We start from the raw sequence: 18596 nt of genomic DNA on the forward strand, positions 1-18596 counted from the left end.
CTCTCTCTCTCTCTCTCTCTCTCTCTCTCGCATGACCAAGATATTCTATTTTTATTTTTACAATGTATTTTTATCTTGTTGAAAAAACTTGTTTGTTTTTTTAGGTTATGAAAATAAAGGATATATATTAAATGCCCTTGTTACTCAAGGTGCTGCTGAGGTTGACGATCCTCGCGTTACTCTTGGTAGCCCTATATTGTTATCAGACGTCTGATGGAGGACGCTGGATTGTATTCAATCTGCAAACAAAAAATGCGAGCCTGGCAAACCTTACGGCTCCTTCAGCAGTGACTGTTTATTCTGTTAATTATTTGTCTTCAACAACGCGCATTTTGCCACGAAATCAGACAAATTATTATAACATATGGTGTATTTTTACCAAAGTTGCCTCAAATTCGCCCATGAGACGGAAATTTCAAGCGTTCACAGAATCTTTGCTCAGATTTGCTTCCATAAACATTACTTTTCATGTGATAAGCGACGATAACAGTCAAAACATAGCTGAAAATGTTATAAAAAATGTTATGATCAGCACTGGAAAATTTATGAAAGTATGTCCTTGTATGTTGTATCTTATTTTTAATGAATCAAAATATCAAAGTAAATGTGTTCTCTTACATATATAGCATTGCTATTAAACTGTTTTTATTATTCTGAATACAAAAAAGTATTAAGGAAATATGTGTGTTATATTGTGTTATATAAAAAATTTTAACTATATACATATATACTTATTTATTTATTGACATTATGTCTTAGAATATTGTATACATAAAGTTATTACAATTTATTTGAGAGAAACTATTTATAACTGCCTTCACTTTGTTCTTCCTTTTTATTTATTTGGAATTTATACTTAAAATATTGAAACCTTTATTTATTCTCAGGTATTTTATTACAATGTACACAAATTAGCTGCAAAATTGGAGGATATTGTATCAGTTATGTCGCCACATTTTAGTAGCAAACCAGGAACATATTACTCTGATGCATTGTTCTTTATTTCGCTCGGTTTGCACAGAATTGCACCCAATCATCAGAAACTTGCCATAATGTTTGATGCAGATACCAAATTTCGTAGAGATGTAAAGGACTTGTTCGAAGAATTTAACAAGTTTGGAAAAGAAGCTTTGTTTGGTTTGGCTCCAGAGCTCACGCCAGTTTACCGACATGTTTTGTATTTATATCGTAATAAACATCCAATGACAATGTTTGGAGAACCCCGACATAAAGGCGGATATCCTGGTTATAATAGTGGGATGGTGCTCTTTAATTTGGAAAGATTACGGAAGTCACGTGTATATAATGAGATTATCAATAAAGACAGTGTGGATGATATGACGAAGAAATATCACTTCAAGGTAAGATTGGACAATGTCACAACCTACTAAAAACTATAAACGTAAAATAGTATAATTTGTAAAATGTAAATTAAATAAACATTTGAAATATCATACGTTGTATGTTAACCCGGCGTGAGCTAGGTCAGGTATGTCACACCCGACACATTGATCTCTTTAACGTTTAAAATTATTACTGATTTGATTAAAATTTTAATAAACATAATTTTCTTATTATCATAATTCTGAATATTTTATTTGTAGTTTTTATTTAGTGGTAGTTCCGTCGTGTCTTATGAAGTACTTTTAGATTTAGGTACTTTTAGGTACTTTACCACCTATCTCATACCGGGTTAAAACATGATATAGATTCTCTAGATCATATCTGATTAAGATATGATCCAGAGAAAAAAAAATATGATTGTGATAATCTAGATAGCAAAGCTTGCGAAGACAGACTTTGAACACAGCATGCTATCAATTTTTGATTGCAGAAAATTAACAAATTCTACATACAGTTTGCACTATCTGACAGCGAACTGCTGTCAGAAATAGGACAAAGGCTGCTGTTTTACCAGCAGATTAATGACAGAAACAACAAGATTTTGCAGTTCCTGTTTGGTTTCCGCTGCTAGTTTGTCATTAGATTCCCGATGTGTGCAAATTCTGTTTGTTTTTTGCCATTAATCTGCTGGCATAACATGTCAGCAGGATCTATTGACAGATCAATAGCCAAATGCAAACACATATGGTTATGGTTTTTATTTTTTATACTAAGAATCTGATCAAGTTTGGTGCCAGTTTGTTCACAAACTGCTAGCATTTTGCTATTAGGGTAAACAAAGACTATAGAATGTGTGTGTATATAAAGGTATGTAGACCTATTGTTATGAAACAAAAACTATATTATGTATTTTTTAATTATATAACAGCATGTGTAATATATAGGGACGTTTTATAAAGTATATTTTAATTGCGTAGATAATTTTGAGTCGATTTTTTTCTTAACATAAAAGTCATAGAGGGTTATTTTACTTATTATAACTTCTAAATTCTTTGTATAATTATGTTTGCAATTAAGTTAAAACCCAAGTTAAATTTTTATAGAAATGGAGTTGAGTGTAACTTAAAACGATTTTACTCATTACTTAACAGTATTTGATACTTAATATTTAAAAAAACGTATCTCAATTTTTCATTACAAAATTAAATTTAGAGAAAAACACTTAAAGAAAAATATATATATGTATAATGTGCGTGTATGTGCGCGCGCGTGTGTGTGTTTGTACGATTAAACTTATAAACAGCAAAAAACAAATTGTAATTTCAAGTATACACACATTAACACGTCAAAAAATAACATTCCGGCAAAATATAGCATAAAACAACGCGATAGCTCGACGAAGTGTATCTCGAAGCGTAATTAAATAGAAACATCATTTAATAAAGCAAGCGGAAAGGGGTATCGCGACGATCAGCATACGCTTTGCGTAATGCTCTAATTAATTACACAGCTTAACCTAATTGTGTTAAAATGTATTTAATCGTGCTAAACAACGTGATTTATAACGATAAGAAATGTGTAATGAAAACTTCAACTAAAATAACATTCTTGGATAGTGTAAGCGCGATGTGACGAAACACATAGGACCGCCATGCCAGGCGGCGAAGCGCTATCCTTCCCCTTGCTGCGCGCCGCCGCTGTCGAGTGAGGCACCATGGGCCGTACTACGAATTCGCGCGGCGCGGCTTCACCGCACATTGGTTTATATGTTTCCTTTTTTAATTCGAAAACTACAGTGAACTTCTCAAAATGATATAACTTGATGGTATAAATGGACTTTTTTGTTTCCCTTGACCCCTTCTACGCCCCCAATGCGGCACCTATCCTATTTTTGAGACACCTTGTATAAAATTATAAGTTAAAAATTAAAAGTAGATTATAGGATATACTTAATATGTTGTTGCTCATATTGATCATATCAATCAATGTAACAAAACTAATATCTTATCTCTTTTGTTATAGGGTCATTTAGGCGATCAAGATTTCTATACGCTTCTAGGCATGGAAAGACCAGAACTGATTCACATGATAGATTGTGGTTGGAATAGGCAACTTTGTACGTGGTGGCGTGATCGTGGTTACACAGATATATTTGCTAATTATTCAGAATGCCATTCGGAAATCAAATTGTGGCATGGAAATTGTAATACTCCTATACCTGATAAGTAATGCATTACTTTTTGACATAGTAAATATTGGATATATAAAAGATATCCTATTTTTTGACTGAAGAAAATGGTGTTACGAGATAGGAATAACAAAATGAAAATATTAAGGAATTTTAGCTAAAATAACATGACAATTTCTTTTTACGGTATATAATAAATTCAGAAAATTCTGGTTTCATCATTTTGTCATTATAAATAATGATAAAAAAAAATGAAAATGTCTCTTCTTTCTCTGCTCTTTCTTTCTCTCGTTTTGTTTACTGTTTTTTTTGGGAGGACTATGTTTAGTGTTTAATAACTCAGAGGGTTGCATTTATTATATGTATATTTATACATATATTTTTGTTACATGTAGGTATATATTTTTTGTCATGTTATAAGGTGTTCCATTTCAACCTGTCAATCCTGTCAATTTTCTTCGAAGTTGTAGATAATATAAAAAAATTTTTCGATGAAAATAAACCAGGTTCGATAACATGAAGATCACTCGTTAAATGTAAATAATTTTGTCACATAATATGAATTCTTTCATTGTTTTGCATATGAAAATATTAAAGTAGGAATATCGAAAAATTAATAATTTACGGTTTATTTATTTTATGTCTAATTTATTCTAACAAATTTTGATATGAAATATCAAATGATATTTCATAAATTATGAATTTTTCGATAACCTAAAACCAAGCTCGAACTCCGACGAAGTCATGAGAGGTCGCGCTGCGCGCCGCGCATCGCATATATGTATACTACTACATCAATATTTCATGCACCTATGTCAATTTTCGTATAACAAATTCGTCGCGATAAAGCGTCTGAGTTTAGTTCTAAGAAATCGACGTTGTTTGTTCGTGTAAACTACGTGTCTGGGAGCTACTATTTTGTACGTACAGTTTGCAAAACTTTTATATCAAACAAATGTTGACACGACTTGACAGCTGAGACACCATTTTACATTAAGAAATGGTAAAAAAATATATCAATTTTGAAATTTTTTATCGTTCTCGGCATAGATTCCACTTCCCACACACGTATTAATGCGTATACTTTAATCCTGGAAAAGGATTTTCGAATTGGTGAAAGAGGAAAAAAGGGGTGGCACCCAGTTGGACACGAGCCACTCACAGCGCTTGAGACTACAATGCTCCTAAGCACCGGTCGCTGTGATTGGTAGTGTCCAATCGAGCCGTTATCAATCGGGATCACCTCCAAAAATTATGTGATTTAATCGGTAAAATAGGAGGAGGTAAATTATGGATTTAATCGGTAAAATTTAGAATCCCTTTAACTAGATCATAATAAGCGCTTCACTTAAATTCTTATTAAGGCGATGCTAAAGCCTCCTGTTTTACCACATTTCCATTCGGTGAAAAATCTCTGTATTGGATGTACGGATTGCAAAAGTATTATTGCTTAAATTAAAGTACGCACAAACAGAGCCTCAGCTGCACTGGATTTCCTGAGAAAATCGAAAAAAAGTTTAAGATTCGTTAAAAATTCACTTACTTTTGGCTCGTACATCTGTCACCTCAGATATATATTTACTTGATATAAGAGTTTTAGAGTTCATATCTTGAAAATAAGCGTGCAGCTGAGGTCACATTATTGAAACGAACGATACCGAGTTTGTAGAACTAAGATTGAAAGTCGAGAAAAGAAATATTTCCACCGAATAGAAAATACGTGCATACGAAGACTGGGACTGTCAACAGAACCGAAATTCCGTGTAGCAGTAGTTGCGCGGTCTTGCGATAGATGGTGCTGGCATATGTTAGATAAGAACAGATGTATGCGTTTGAGTAAGACAGAATGATATATATTATATAATATAATGTAAAAACTAAATCAAAGATGTCACCACTATTATCGAATTTGGAATTAAAAAAGTCTGTACTATCGACTTTGATTGAGTTGGGTAATCGGTTTAGCATCCCCTTAAATACTGAAGAAATGAAAAAATGCATTTTTTATTTTAGTATCTATACAAATAAATAATATTTGTAAGTTTTATGAATATACCGCAATTTTATAAATTTTATTTCGCAATTGCATAGCGAAATAAATGTCTTTAATTTGATTCCTCGAATTTTACTACAGAAACGAAATACGGACTTTTAAGGTTTATCTTATCATAATAAATGAATCATAACTGCTATTGATTGCTCCGATGAGATAAAATATATCATTCGAATAATTTTTTATCAGTTTTCGTTATAATGCACGGTGAGATGGAATTCTACTTCTATTTGATGAAATATTCTAAGTAATATTCTATATTTCAAATCGAGTGTAACTTGAGGCAATAGTTTATCATAAATTGCTAATTATTTTTATGTAAAAGTGTAAAATACAAGTATTATTTGTAAATGAGTGAAATGAATTATTTTTGCAATATAAGAGTACACATTTTTAACAACATTTATGTATTGTTTAATAAGTAAACCTTTTTAAATATTAATTGTATACCTTGTAAAGATTTATATAATATAAAGTTTTTAAAATAAAACTTTTACAAAACTAACACATATTGAATAAGATTATAACGTGCAGTCAATTGATAATATATTAATTAATAATCGATGATTCTCTCTCTCTCTCTCTCTCTCTTCTCGTTAAAATCAAATTATTTAAAATGTACACAAAATTAACAATCTTCTAATAAATAAATTGTTTATAGATATCTACTTGTAAAACGTTAATTTGATCAAATTGTATGTTTAAAGACTCCATGTTAATATTATTGAGCATATATACATATATATTGATTCTAAAACAAGAATAGGAGATAAAACTCGATACATATATATATGTATTTAAAAGTGATACATTCATGTAATTAACATCTACTGTATCAAACAGATACTGTATTTATATTTTATTAATTATATTTATAATAGAAAAAGAAATAGAAAAAGAAAGCTATTGTTTATCTTTTTTTCAATACAATCCTTGTAATTATTTTATAATTTCCAAACGATAAAGGAAACAATGGTTAACCGACACCTGCCACTCGTTGAACTCGAGCCTAGGAAACATCACGCGCTAAGCTTAACTAGACTGAAGATATATCAAATGTCAAGAATCTTAAGAAGGTCTGCTTCCGTTGGCAAGGGATCGATGGGATCCATAAATTCATCAAAAAAACAAAACATTCGCAGGTACGAATAAATATACAATACAATATATTATAAGGCTAAGAACCAACTCAAGATAATAAATGATTAACAATATTATTGTAAGCAATATAAAAACGTACAAACGTTTCGACCGCTATCGGTTCTTCTCAATGTTAAAATAATAAAAATAAATTTAAATGTTACTGGTAACTACACTGTTAGAAATGTTCTTAAATTTCATTAACTTTTAATGTACATTGGTGAATGAAGTTTAATTTCTCTGTAACTGAAAGGACTATTAACGCACATGTTAATGAAATTTAAGTTTACAGTAACTGAAAAATTAAGTGTAATGAAATTTAATATACTTTTATAAATGACATTTAATTAATCGTAACTGAAATAACTATTAATGTACATATTAATGAAATTTAAGTTTGTAGTAAATTAAATTTCAATACGCTTAACTTCGGTATCGAATTAAGAATTACACTGAAGGACGAAGCGCCTATCTATTAGAGTCCACGGCGTTTAGCGTTAAAAGAGAAAGGTATTGTCGAGAAACAGGTGAATGATTGGATAAGTGAGGGAATTGTTGAACCTTGTTCGTCCGAATATGCGAGTCCCGTAGTGATTGTTAAGAAAAAAGATGGTTCTCCTCGATTATGTATCGATTACAGGAAACTAAATAGATTAATGGTCAAAGATAAATATCCGCTGACCGCTTCCGATAATAGAGGATCAAATAGATCGATTAGCAGAAACTCGCATATTCAGTACGATAGATCTTAAGGTTGGATTTTTTCATGTCGACGTAGAGAAACAAAGCCGTAAGTATACTGCTTTTATTACACATCAGGGGCAGTATCACTTTTCAAAAGTGCCTTTTAGTTTGTGCAATTCGCCTCCTGTCTTCCAAAGGTGTATAAATCAGATCTTTCGTCCTCTTGTTAACGAAGAGATCGTATTGCTATATTTAGACGACTTGATAGTAATTGCAGCTAGTGTAGAAGAGGGTATAAGACGCTTACGTGGAGTTCTTCAAATAGCAAGTGACTACGATTTAGATATCAATAAAAGTAAATATCAGCTGCTTTAACCAAAAATAGAATACCTTGGATACACAATAGAGAACGAAAAAATCTATCCGTCCCCCGATAAAGTAAAGGCTGTTTTGATTTTCCTAGAGCCAATCTCATTAAAAGACGTTCAAAGTTTTCTTTGACTCTTCGGTTATTTCCGAAAATTGATCGAATCTTACGCGATTAAGGCAAAGCCTCTTAGTGATATGCCCAGGAAAGAAAATTCATTCCAGTTTACCTCTAAAGAGAAAGAGTCCTTTCAACAATTGAAGTTAGATTTAAGTCGCGACCCCTCCCCCCCCCCCCAAAAGTGAAACCGAATTGCATATTGACGCGTGTAAAGATGGTTTCGGGGCAATATTATTGCAAAAAAGTCCTAACGATGACAAGTGGCATCTGATACATTATATGAGTCATAAAACAACAGAGGTCGAATCTAGATATATCTAGATTATAATCTATGATTGCTTGCATTTATTAAGATATTTGGGATTATTTGAACAATTATCAATTGTTATTAATCGTAATTTGTTTTTATTAATTTGTTTCAGGACAATTTCATTTGAATCCGTCGATGTATCGCAATGTTTGATATGCGAGGGCAAGATAAATTTACCTATGATAATGAAATGTCGGCATACTTTCTGTCTGCAATGTTTCAAAAATCGTCTTATAATATCACGCAAAAGAGGTATATTATATCTGAAATACTATTTTTTATAATTATTTTATGGTATAAATTTTTATATAATTTATGGTATAAATTATAGTCTGTATTTTTATTCATTATTTTTAAGCCGTCTACAATTTTAATTTTTATTTTAATTAAGCCGTTTATAATTTAATTCAATAATTATATTTTGTTTTGTTTAACATTGAGAATGACCTGATCAAGGTCGAAACATCGTTTGTAGCTATATCTTTGTCTAATACACTATATTATTTACATTACATCATTTCTTTTGGCTCGTAGCCCTTCTCGACACAATTTTATTTATATTATTTGAGCCATTTTTCACTATATATTTTATTTTACGCTGGCTAAAATATGCGTTCACCACACATTCCTTATTATTTTACTTTCTCTTTTATTAGGAACAATTTTGATTTTAACGTTTGCGAAGTTTGTAGTAAATTAAAAATGTTACTCTCCATATTAGGATTTGTATAAAAAAAAAATACCTCATATATGTATACAGGATATAGTGTAACGGTCCACATAATTTTTCAAACACTTCCGATAATTAAAAAAGAAATTGATGAGTGGGTATTCATCTGTTTTATATCGGGTACAACATGTGATAAAGAAATTAAAAAATATTTATTTTTTATAAGGAAATCAAAGTCTTAAATTTTTTAAATGTCATTATACAATTTTTTCTATAATATTGTAAGAGTCTTCAAGACAAATTCAAATCACTGTCGAAATGTCACTTTTATTGATGTTTTATTGATTTCATTGCATATTTTATTAAATAAGTACATGTATGTACATATGTTCTGTGTATAGTCAGAGGTCGTAAGTACTACTGTTACAAATAATGTTACAAATTTGATATTAAGTATCAATAAAATCAATAAAACATCAATAAAATTGATATTTCGGTAGTGATTTAAATTCGCGTCTTGAAGACCTCTACTATATTACGGAAAAAACATTGTATGTTATTACTTGAAAATTTTTGACTTTGATGTTTTTATGAATCAAAATATTTAAAAATTTTTTTTTATCACATATTGTAGCCTGTATAAACCAGATGAGTATTCACATTTCAACTTTTTTTTAACTGTCGCAAGTATCTGAAAAATCGTATGGACCGTTACGCTAAATACTCTGTACAAACCACAGGTAGAATTATGATAACTATTATTATTTATATTTCAGACAGCAGTCCTATTTGCCCTGTTTGCAATGTAGCAGCAGTGACTACAAAAGCAAATAGGAAAGAATCGAAAAGTGCATTAAGCTTTGTGCCTTTATCACCAATACTATATGATAAGAGTTGCCGTACTTGTAGTGAAACTTGTAAGAATGTCAACAAATGTAAACACTGTAAACGCGTAAGTATATAAGTTTATTTAAAGATGCGGGTTAAACTTTTCGTTTCAGGAAAATTGTAAATCCATGTAGAAACTCGCTTTGCGTTATAAACACTATTCGTAGATGTAGTATGTTACACCGTCCCCTTGAGGAAAAATTTTACTATAAAAAACTAGAAACATAAGCTTTGGATTGAATCTCGCTTTGTGTAAAAAGTTGTAAGTTCATGTATAAATACATATATGTATTTACACATAAATTTACAACTTTAATTCTTGCGTGAAGCATTCTAAAGAGGTTTCGGTAACAATGGATTCTTTCCGGAATTATGCTGTTAACCTAATATTCATTCCTCGGGCTTGGGCCCGAGGGATCCATACATATACGGGGTAGGGAATTTTAATTGCCCCAGGCGGATATCTCAGAAGCTAAAAGAGATACGGGAAAAAGTGGTATTTAAAAGTTGCAGGCTTCCTTGGAAAAAAGAAGGTGGAAATAACAGATTTTATATATGGAGCATTATCAAGATCAAGTCAACATGAATTTTTTTTATAGAAACCAATATTTTCTATTAGATATTCTTGTAGTTGAAGTCAAGGAGTTTTCAAAACACTATAATAAAATATTTTTTCAATAAGCACTTTTCGAGTTATAAGAGACTTGACAGTTACTGTACTGCTAACATTAACATTACGTAAGGTGTACCACGTAGAGATTACTTATTGTTAGTAGTCAGATTTAATCCGTACGTATGTGCCTATGTGAATGGGGGAGAGAAAGGGGAGTCAAAGTTACACGTACTCTGTTCTTGTTTTTATTTATTATCTGGACTGATTATGTTTGATTATCAACTAGCTCCGGATCAACTGACGTTATAGTTTTAAAGAATCACAAAAAAACAGAATTTTTCCAACTTTTCCGCGGATCTTTTCGGTATTTTTCCCAAGAATAGAAAAATTTATTGGAAAAATTCACGCGTTTTCGTAAAACCTGTCATATTTGTTTCTTGGTTCTTTCGTAAAGAAAATAATTGCCTATAGGATACAGCCGACAGTGAGATAATTTGGAAACACAAATATATAAAATGAGGCTCGAAAGAATCTATCAGTAAAAACTAAAAAAGCCCATCAGAGCCTACATCTGCTGTTCGGATGCACAGAAAACACTTTATTCTCGTGTGAATGTAACAAAATGAATCAAATATAAACGTTTCAACCCTTCAATTTGGGTCCTTATCAATATAAAATATAAATCTAAATTACATAAGTAACGCAAATTCCAAAATGGTGATTCCGGGATATTTTAGCTCGTTCTTCTTTATCCAAACGCCAAATTAGCTATGTAAAGAATAACCAAATAATTATCAAAAATTAACTTATACAATAATAAATTTTTATTGATTAACACCAGTGTCACGAACACACAACAAAGAGTAAACTAAAAAGGTTGAGGTTGCCATCTGTCGATTGAAGTTCGAGACGTAATCCATGAGCCAGGCAGACAATAATAATGTTTCTTAAAATTTGAACAAAATTTGGAACTAGTTGCGATACCTCCCACTCGTAGGGTAAATAGAAAAAAAATAAATGCACTCTTTCATTACACAATTCGGGTACATGCTATCGATTAACCATGCATAGAATTTGATCGGCATAGTCGTCATTGAGATATTATAATCGTGATCTCGGAAAACTCATCGCTCCGCGTAAAGTTACCTGGCAATGTCTCGTGCTAAAACGCTACGCGTTTCCTTAGCGCCGAAACACTACCGTGTCTCTGGAAAAAATAAAAGCACGTATAATACAATGAGTATAAGTTGTCGATTAAGTGTACCTAAAACTTGATCGGGACAGTTGTTATTGAGATCCGATAATCTCGATTTGGCTCAACTCTGCTCGCGTATAGGAGCATGGCAGTGTCTTAGCGCCGAGACACTACCGTTGAATCTTAACATATCTTACTTAGCTTAAACATTTTGAATCTTAACATTACAGAGATTCTGTGATGACTGCTGGTCAAATCATGTCAACGAATTGAAAGATGAACTAGTTAATATAAATGGAGATCTCAAGACAACAGCAAAAAGATTTGAATATAAAATAAGCAACTTTCAGGTAGTTGTAATTGATTAATTAATTAACCTTTTTAGATTAAAAAATATTTTTTAAATATTTAAACTATAAATATCTGAAAAAAGTTAAACGTTTTTTAAGCCTAGAAACGCAAAACGTTGCGTTTAAAATTAAGCAGAAGATAATGTAGGCTCAAAAAATATATCTGTTTATGGAACATTCCATGTAAAAGTGAACCACCCATTTTCAAAAACGTTCCGAATTTTGACGAAACTTATTGATATTGATGGGTTTGAGGATGCAATCTGTTGTGCAAAGTCTTAGACTCTTAGTCCAGATAGTTTAGTAACAGTAAAAGAAAGAAAAAAAGAATTTTGCGATGTGTGGTTGTACACATTTCTTTCTAGATTTTTTTTGATGAAAAGTGGAATTAATAAAATAAAGTTAGTGCAGTTTCCTACAGACAAGTTTGTTCTTTCACGTGGTGATATCCTATTTTGAGTAACTCTTCATTATCATTCCTGTTCAAGTATTTGAAATCTTTAAAGAATATAATCAGGGGTCGCAATATAATCAGGGGCCAGTATCGATTTATGTTCTTAATAGTTCTAAATATAATACCCCAGACAGCACATGACGTCCTCAGGATCATCCTGACTATGTATCAGGACATCTTGAGACATTTTGAGGACATTTATATATCCGAGAAACGTCCTGAAGACGTCCTCAGAACATCATCTTTCCTCAGGACACTTTTAGAACAGCCTGAGGGCATCCTTAAGTTATCCTGGGAACAGCCTCAAAACGTCATTTTCAAAACTTTCTAGGATAGTTTTAGGACGTCCTGGAGACAGCCTTATGACATCTTGAGGATAACCTTAAGACTTCTTGGGGATAGCCTAAGGACGTCATCTTTAAGACTTTTAGGACAGTTTCAGGACATCCTCAGGTCATCCTGGGACGGTCTCACGTCGTCATCTTCAGGACTTCCTAAGACAATCTCGGGATGTCCTGCAGACAGCCTTATGATATCTTGTGGATAGCCTTAACACGTCTTGGAAATAGTCTAAGGATGTCATCTTCTCAACTTCGTCATTGTCATTTCCTGACTAATCATAAGTTAATAAATACCAGCGTATTATTTTGTTTCCATATAATCTCCTCAAATATTAATAATATTGAACTGTCAGCAGAGGCATGAAATCAAGCGAAAACCGAGTAGTCGGATACAAACTTTGTCTTGTATCGCTGTCTTTTCGAAATTATATCTCCAAAATTCTCAGAATGCGGCTTCGTACGATGAAAGTCGCCATGTAGTACTATATTTAGAGCTATTAAAAATAAAAATTGGTACTGGCACCTGATTATGGCGCGAATTTAAAGATTTCAAACACTTGAACAGCAATGATAATGAAGAGTTACTCAACATAGGACATCACTACTTGAAAAAGCAGATTTTTTTCTGTAGAAAACAGCACTAACTTCCTTTTATTAATTCCACTTTCAATTAAAAAAAAATCTGGAAAGGTATATGAATAATGACAAAAAAATCACAAAATTTCTTCCTTTTGCAGTTACTAAACTAGTTGGATTAAAAGTCTAAAACTTTGCACAACAGACTGCATTCTCAAACCCATCAATATCAGTAAATTTCATCAAAATCCAGAACGTTTTTGAAAATAGGTGGTTCACTTTCACATGGAATGTCCCATATGTATACTTACATACGAAACAGTTAATTAATTCTTTGATTACAGACTAAAGCAAATGAAACAATAAAATTCGTCAATAGAGACATAGAAATTAAAATATTTGAAATTAATAAAAAAAGGGAGAGTCTCATTAAGAAAATTGAACACATGATCGCGGCCGAAGAAGTATCAGTTAATAATATAAGACAAAAGATGCAGAAAACTCAGATAGAAATTAGGCAACAGAAGGAAGTATCATATGATACATTATCTAATAATGAGGAAAAGGTATGAAATTGTTAACTTTTAATATTTTAAATAACGCTATACCAAGCCAAGTTTGCTAGCGGTGCCAAATTTTTTTAAATAAAAAATTTTTCTATTTATTAAAGACCACTTTAATTTCATTCTTTAAAAGTAGTTATACAACATTAGTGTTTTAATGAAATGTATTTTCTTTATAAATAGCGCAATTTAAAGATTTCACATATTTTTGAACAAAATTATTATTACTTTAATAGTTTGGAAAATAGGTTTGGAATAGGTTTGGGATAAAAAATCATTTTTTTCTTCAAGGTGCACACATATAAGCGCATATATTTAGCGCCTTTCTTTTACTTTTTTGTAAAAAAGGTAATTTTAGTGTGTTTTAAAACACACGAAGATCTCGTGGTTCACTGTTGTGGTTGGCTTTATTTTACTTTGTTTGATTTATTCCTCGGAGCCTGTTACTCGTTTTGCGAATACTTTAATTTTTATCAATTAAATAAAGAAATCTATTACGGATGCACCGGATCGTAAAATTACCGGATACCGGATATCGGATATCTGGATGTAACTTCGGATATCTGGTACCTATTCGATCGGATATCCGAGAAGGCAATTTTATCGAGTCGGATATCCGATATTTTCGGATATCCGACCGGATTCCGAGAAAGTATCTTCAAAAAAATCTATAGAGAAAAAGATTGTAATTTTGCAACAATGTATAAGATATTATATCATTATGAATATGCATATTTATTTCTAGAACATTTGTATAAGAAAAAATCAACAATTTTAACCGGATATACTCCTAGATATTAATAATATCCGGCTATCTCTGGTCAGATAGTAAAAAAGTGCCGGATAATACTGGATACTTTCCGGATATCCGATGCATCTCTAGAATTTATTCTATGTGAATACATGCAATCATGTAATAAAATGTATATATATAGTGTCTCTAGTCTTTGATAGAGACCGGTTGTAGACCGAAAAGCTACCACAATTAAACCTTGCACTTCGATGTAGCAGCAAGCTCGCGGAAATGCAAGATTTCTACTACACCCGATCCTTGCACTTTAACTTGGTAATGAGCCGCGGAAATGCAAGACTGCAAATTCGGCATCCAAGCGCAAACGCATTTAACTATTTTGTAATTATATTTAATATAATCTAGTTATATTTAATCTAGTTATATTTAATAATATTTAATAATCTAATAAATCGCATGTAATAATTTTCAAGATTAGAAAGATGTCACTGCGTATCTCACGACTTATGAGATCAAGATTAGAAAGAGACTTAACGTATTTCCCTCTCTTTCGTGTGATTTTAAAAGAGATTCTGAAGAGAGAGAGTCCCTAACTAGAATCTCTAACTAGAGTCTCTATGGTTCCTCGTGTCGTAACTCTGATTAGAGGGTCTCTACCAAAGACTAGAGACATTACATTAGGAGACTGGCATAGATTTTAGTTGGACAGAGAGGGGGGAGGGGGAGGGGGAAAGGGAGAGGGAGGACAGTCGTTTTTAGTTTAGAAAATTGACCAGTTAGAGCCGATTATTCTCCTTATATTTGACTGTGATTGGTCAATTTCCTACGACTTAAACAAACACAATTTCCGAACTATCTTCAAACTACCCAAAAAGATAGAACAAATTTTAAGAAATCCTAAAGATCAAAGACCTCCACTCAGCTCCACAGGAGTATACAAAATGCCTTGTTCCTGCGGGCAAGTATACATGAGAAACCGGGAGAATGGTCAACCTACGGATCAAAGAATACCAACGTGATGTCAGGCTAAAACACGTCACGCAGTCGGCATTATCAGAACACAACATCGAAACAGGACATCAAATACTGTAATAATGTAATCTTCTTACGGACAAAGTGAACTGAAACGTACTATTTTTGGAATAAAGATTCTATTTTTGGATTGAAGAATTAAGATTGCGTATTAATTATCACGTTGACTCTCATTCGCCCTGTTTTTTGGAGTTTTTGTTTATCAAATACTGTTTAACAAAACGACCACAATAGCCAGCATTACATCATATTTTCCAAGAAAGTACAGAGAAGCCATACAGATACAAAAACACCCTAACAATCTAAACAGAGATAATGACTACAACATAAATAAAATATGGAAGACCATTCTCCCGGTTATTGAAGACCGACTAATTCCACCATCACTCCTCCCCACTACTCCAACAAGCAGCGTAATATAAAGCCGTGTATTCACCTAGCGAACGAACACCGAACGAACAGCAAACGTAAAAATTTGTATTGTTGTTTGTTACATAAAAGTCGCACAAGTTTAATTGCTACATGGAACGAACATCGAATCTGGTCGAATACCAGTATTCCGTACAATCGAGAAAAAGAATAAACTGCTCACAAATATAAACACTAATATCCGAACATTCGCGTTCGGTGTTCGTTCGCTAGGTGTATACATGACTTTAAACAAACGGCCTGGAGGAACAGCTCAGTATCAGGCCTCGCCCTGATGAAGTGGACTGCAAGGTTTACGAAACATTGACATTTCAAGAATGAATCTGTACACGGAGAAAACCCGTCAAACGCATAACCTTTAAATAATCATATTTGCTACATATTTCCAAAAATTGTTCAAAAGAAGGTTTTTAAAAGTTTTTTAGAAAAGTGATTTTCTATATCAGAAAGAATTATAAGATGAGAAATAAGGAGTCTTAAATAAACAAATTTTAATAAATTTTAAACTGCAAAATTGGATGGTATGCTTTCTATGACGGAAATTCATTTGCAATGTTCAAACATTCCGATCAGTTTTGATTTTCGCCGCTACGTGTCGCATACTTTACAGCTTTTTCTCGTACGTAAAATAGCGCATTTCTGCCAAGTTTAAAATTTATTTAAATTTATTTATTTAAGACTCCTTACTTCTCATCTTATAATTCAATTATATTTACAACAGTTATATTTATACTGCATATTGGGAGTTATTCCTAGTTTAATTATGTAATCATTCGTAACTTTTGCAAAAGTAAAGATGAGCAGCTAAATTTTTTGTTTTTATTACGGAATTCTAAATAAAAATTTTGGGCCCAATAATAATTAATTTTTTGTAGTTTTTTAAAATTAAAATTAAACTGAAAGTATATTATCGATTTTCTTGTCTTCATTTTTTTTTAAGAAAAAAACAAATTTTATTGGTTAGAACAATTCTCAATGCATGTTATTTATCACTTTTTCTTGAACCTTACATTGTTATTTTGCGGGGTTATTTTAATTTAGTATGTATAATAAATCTAATTGTCGGAAACTAATTATATGTAAAAAAAGAATTGTCTTATTTTTCATTCATAAAATTGTTGTTCAACTCAATGTTTTATATTTTTCTAAGTTTGTACTAAAAAAATATTTTGGAGAATCAGTTTCCTCTTATGTAATTTTGTTCAGTCAACGAATGATTGAAGCAATCACTGCGTATCATCATTGTTCGTCGGTTTATCAGACGATGATGAGTTCGACAATTAAGTGATTTCAGCAAATTATTCGGTGGTGCGTTACATAATTGTCAGACCAGTCAGTCATCAAGCGAATTTTCCAGTCTCAGCGAATATATATACGCGCCGACGGGTGTGGTAATAAATTATAAAAGATGATCGGTAATTAACAGTAACTGCAACTGGATAGCGTTTATGTCATCGCTGTGAATATACGCCCGCTGGTGCCTGTAGCTGACTCTTTATGGTGGGGTGTGCTTGTGACGTAAATTATTAGCCCTTGAGCTCTACAGAGAACCATCGTGTTGAGTCTACACATGTGTGCGTTTATGTGTGTGTTTCTCTCTGTTCGCGGGCGTGGTCTGGGGAGAGTGTCGGGCGTGGCTACGAGTCAACCTCGAAAAAGTTACCTCGAGAGAAAGAGAAAGAGAATACGATGAGGGAATATATTTACAGTGAATTGATTCAGAATGGATCCCATTTCGCCCACGCGAATATATAAGTTGCAAAATCTACTTTTTTTTATCGGCGTCATACTTTAAAAACAGCAGCTGAAGAAAAGTTTTCTTCGTGGGTACTCTTTATTGATATGATAATTTAGTTGTAATTCATTTGAATATGTTGGTACATAAATTTTAATGGTGTCTGAATAGAAATAACAAATACAGAATGTTGCAGATAATAGGTACATTTTTCAGATTACTATTGAAGATTCTTTAATAATAATATAATAAAAGAATATAAAAAAGGATTGAAAGATTTTTGGCAAATAAGGTCTAAATAATATAAATACATAAACAAAATTTTTCTTCTTCAATTAACTTTAATCGAATATTATGCGCGCGCGTTAAAAGAATTTTAATTTATAATATGTCCTTTTTGCGTTGAATTATATTTATAATTAAGTACTATAATATTTAATAAAGAAAAATAAAAGGTCACGAAAAATCGATTGCTTTTTATAAAATATTGTATTAAAAAATACTTTTAAAATAAATTCTTACAATAAGAGTTATAGAATAAAATATCGATAATAATAGAGTCACAGCACGAAGTAATATATGTACAGAAATGTAGGTACAGTCAAATATAAAAAGTAATTTATAGAAATTTCTAAATTGCATTCTTTTGTTTGTCATAGAGCGTAATACGGCTATGAAGTTGCAAATGTGTCTCATTCGATTTAATTACTTATAAAACAAAGACCTTCGATATCTTAAGAGACAACGAAAAATGAATAAAGAAAATAAGAAAGAGAGGGGGTGAGAGAGAGGG

General features: G+C 31.8%; 2 protein-coding genes across 3 annotated transcripts in view; both read left to right on the forward strand.

Moving 5' to 3' along the window:
* Positions 1 to 3692, forward strand: part of Xxylt (Xyloside xylosyltransferase) — a 4255-nt gene extending 563 nt beyond the window's left edge. The window contains exons 2-4 of one of the 2 annotated variants that reach the window (XM_018515999.1): positions 105 to 551; positions 888 to 1361; positions 3367 to 3691. In XM_018515999.1, coding sequence (XP_018371501.1) covers positions 132 to 551; positions 888 to 1361; positions 3367 to 3573 — 1101 coding nt within the window. In that variant the 5' untranslated portion in view covers positions 105 to 131 and the 3' untranslated portion in view covers positions 3574 to 3691. Of the gene's footprint in view, positions 1 to 104; positions 552 to 887; positions 1362 to 3366 lie in introns of both variants that reach the window. The other variant, XM_018516000.1, reaches the window with a different exon arrangement.
* A 5832-nt stretch (positions 3693 to 9524) lies between these two features.
* Positions 9525 to 18596, forward strand: part of LOC108766529 (uncharacterized) — a 27803-nt gene continuing 18731 nt past the window's right edge. The window contains exons 1-4 of the mRNA XM_018515868.1: positions 9525 to 9528; positions 9653 to 9828; positions 11803 to 11922; positions 13638 to 13859. Coding sequence (XP_018371370.1) covers positions 9525 to 9528; positions 9653 to 9828; positions 11803 to 11922; positions 13638 to 13859 — 522 coding nt within the window. The remainder of the gene's footprint in view (positions 9529 to 9652; positions 9829 to 11802; positions 11923 to 13637; positions 13860 to 18596) is intronic.

Source organism: Trachymyrmex cornetzi, unplaced genomic scaffold (genome assembly GCF_001594075.2).
Source record: "Trachymyrmex cornetzi isolate Tcor2-1 unplaced genomic scaffold, Tcor1.1 scaffold607, whole genome shotgun sequence".
NCBI lineage: Eukaryota > Metazoa > Arthropoda > Insecta > Hymenoptera > Formicidae > Trachymyrmex > Trachymyrmex cornetzi.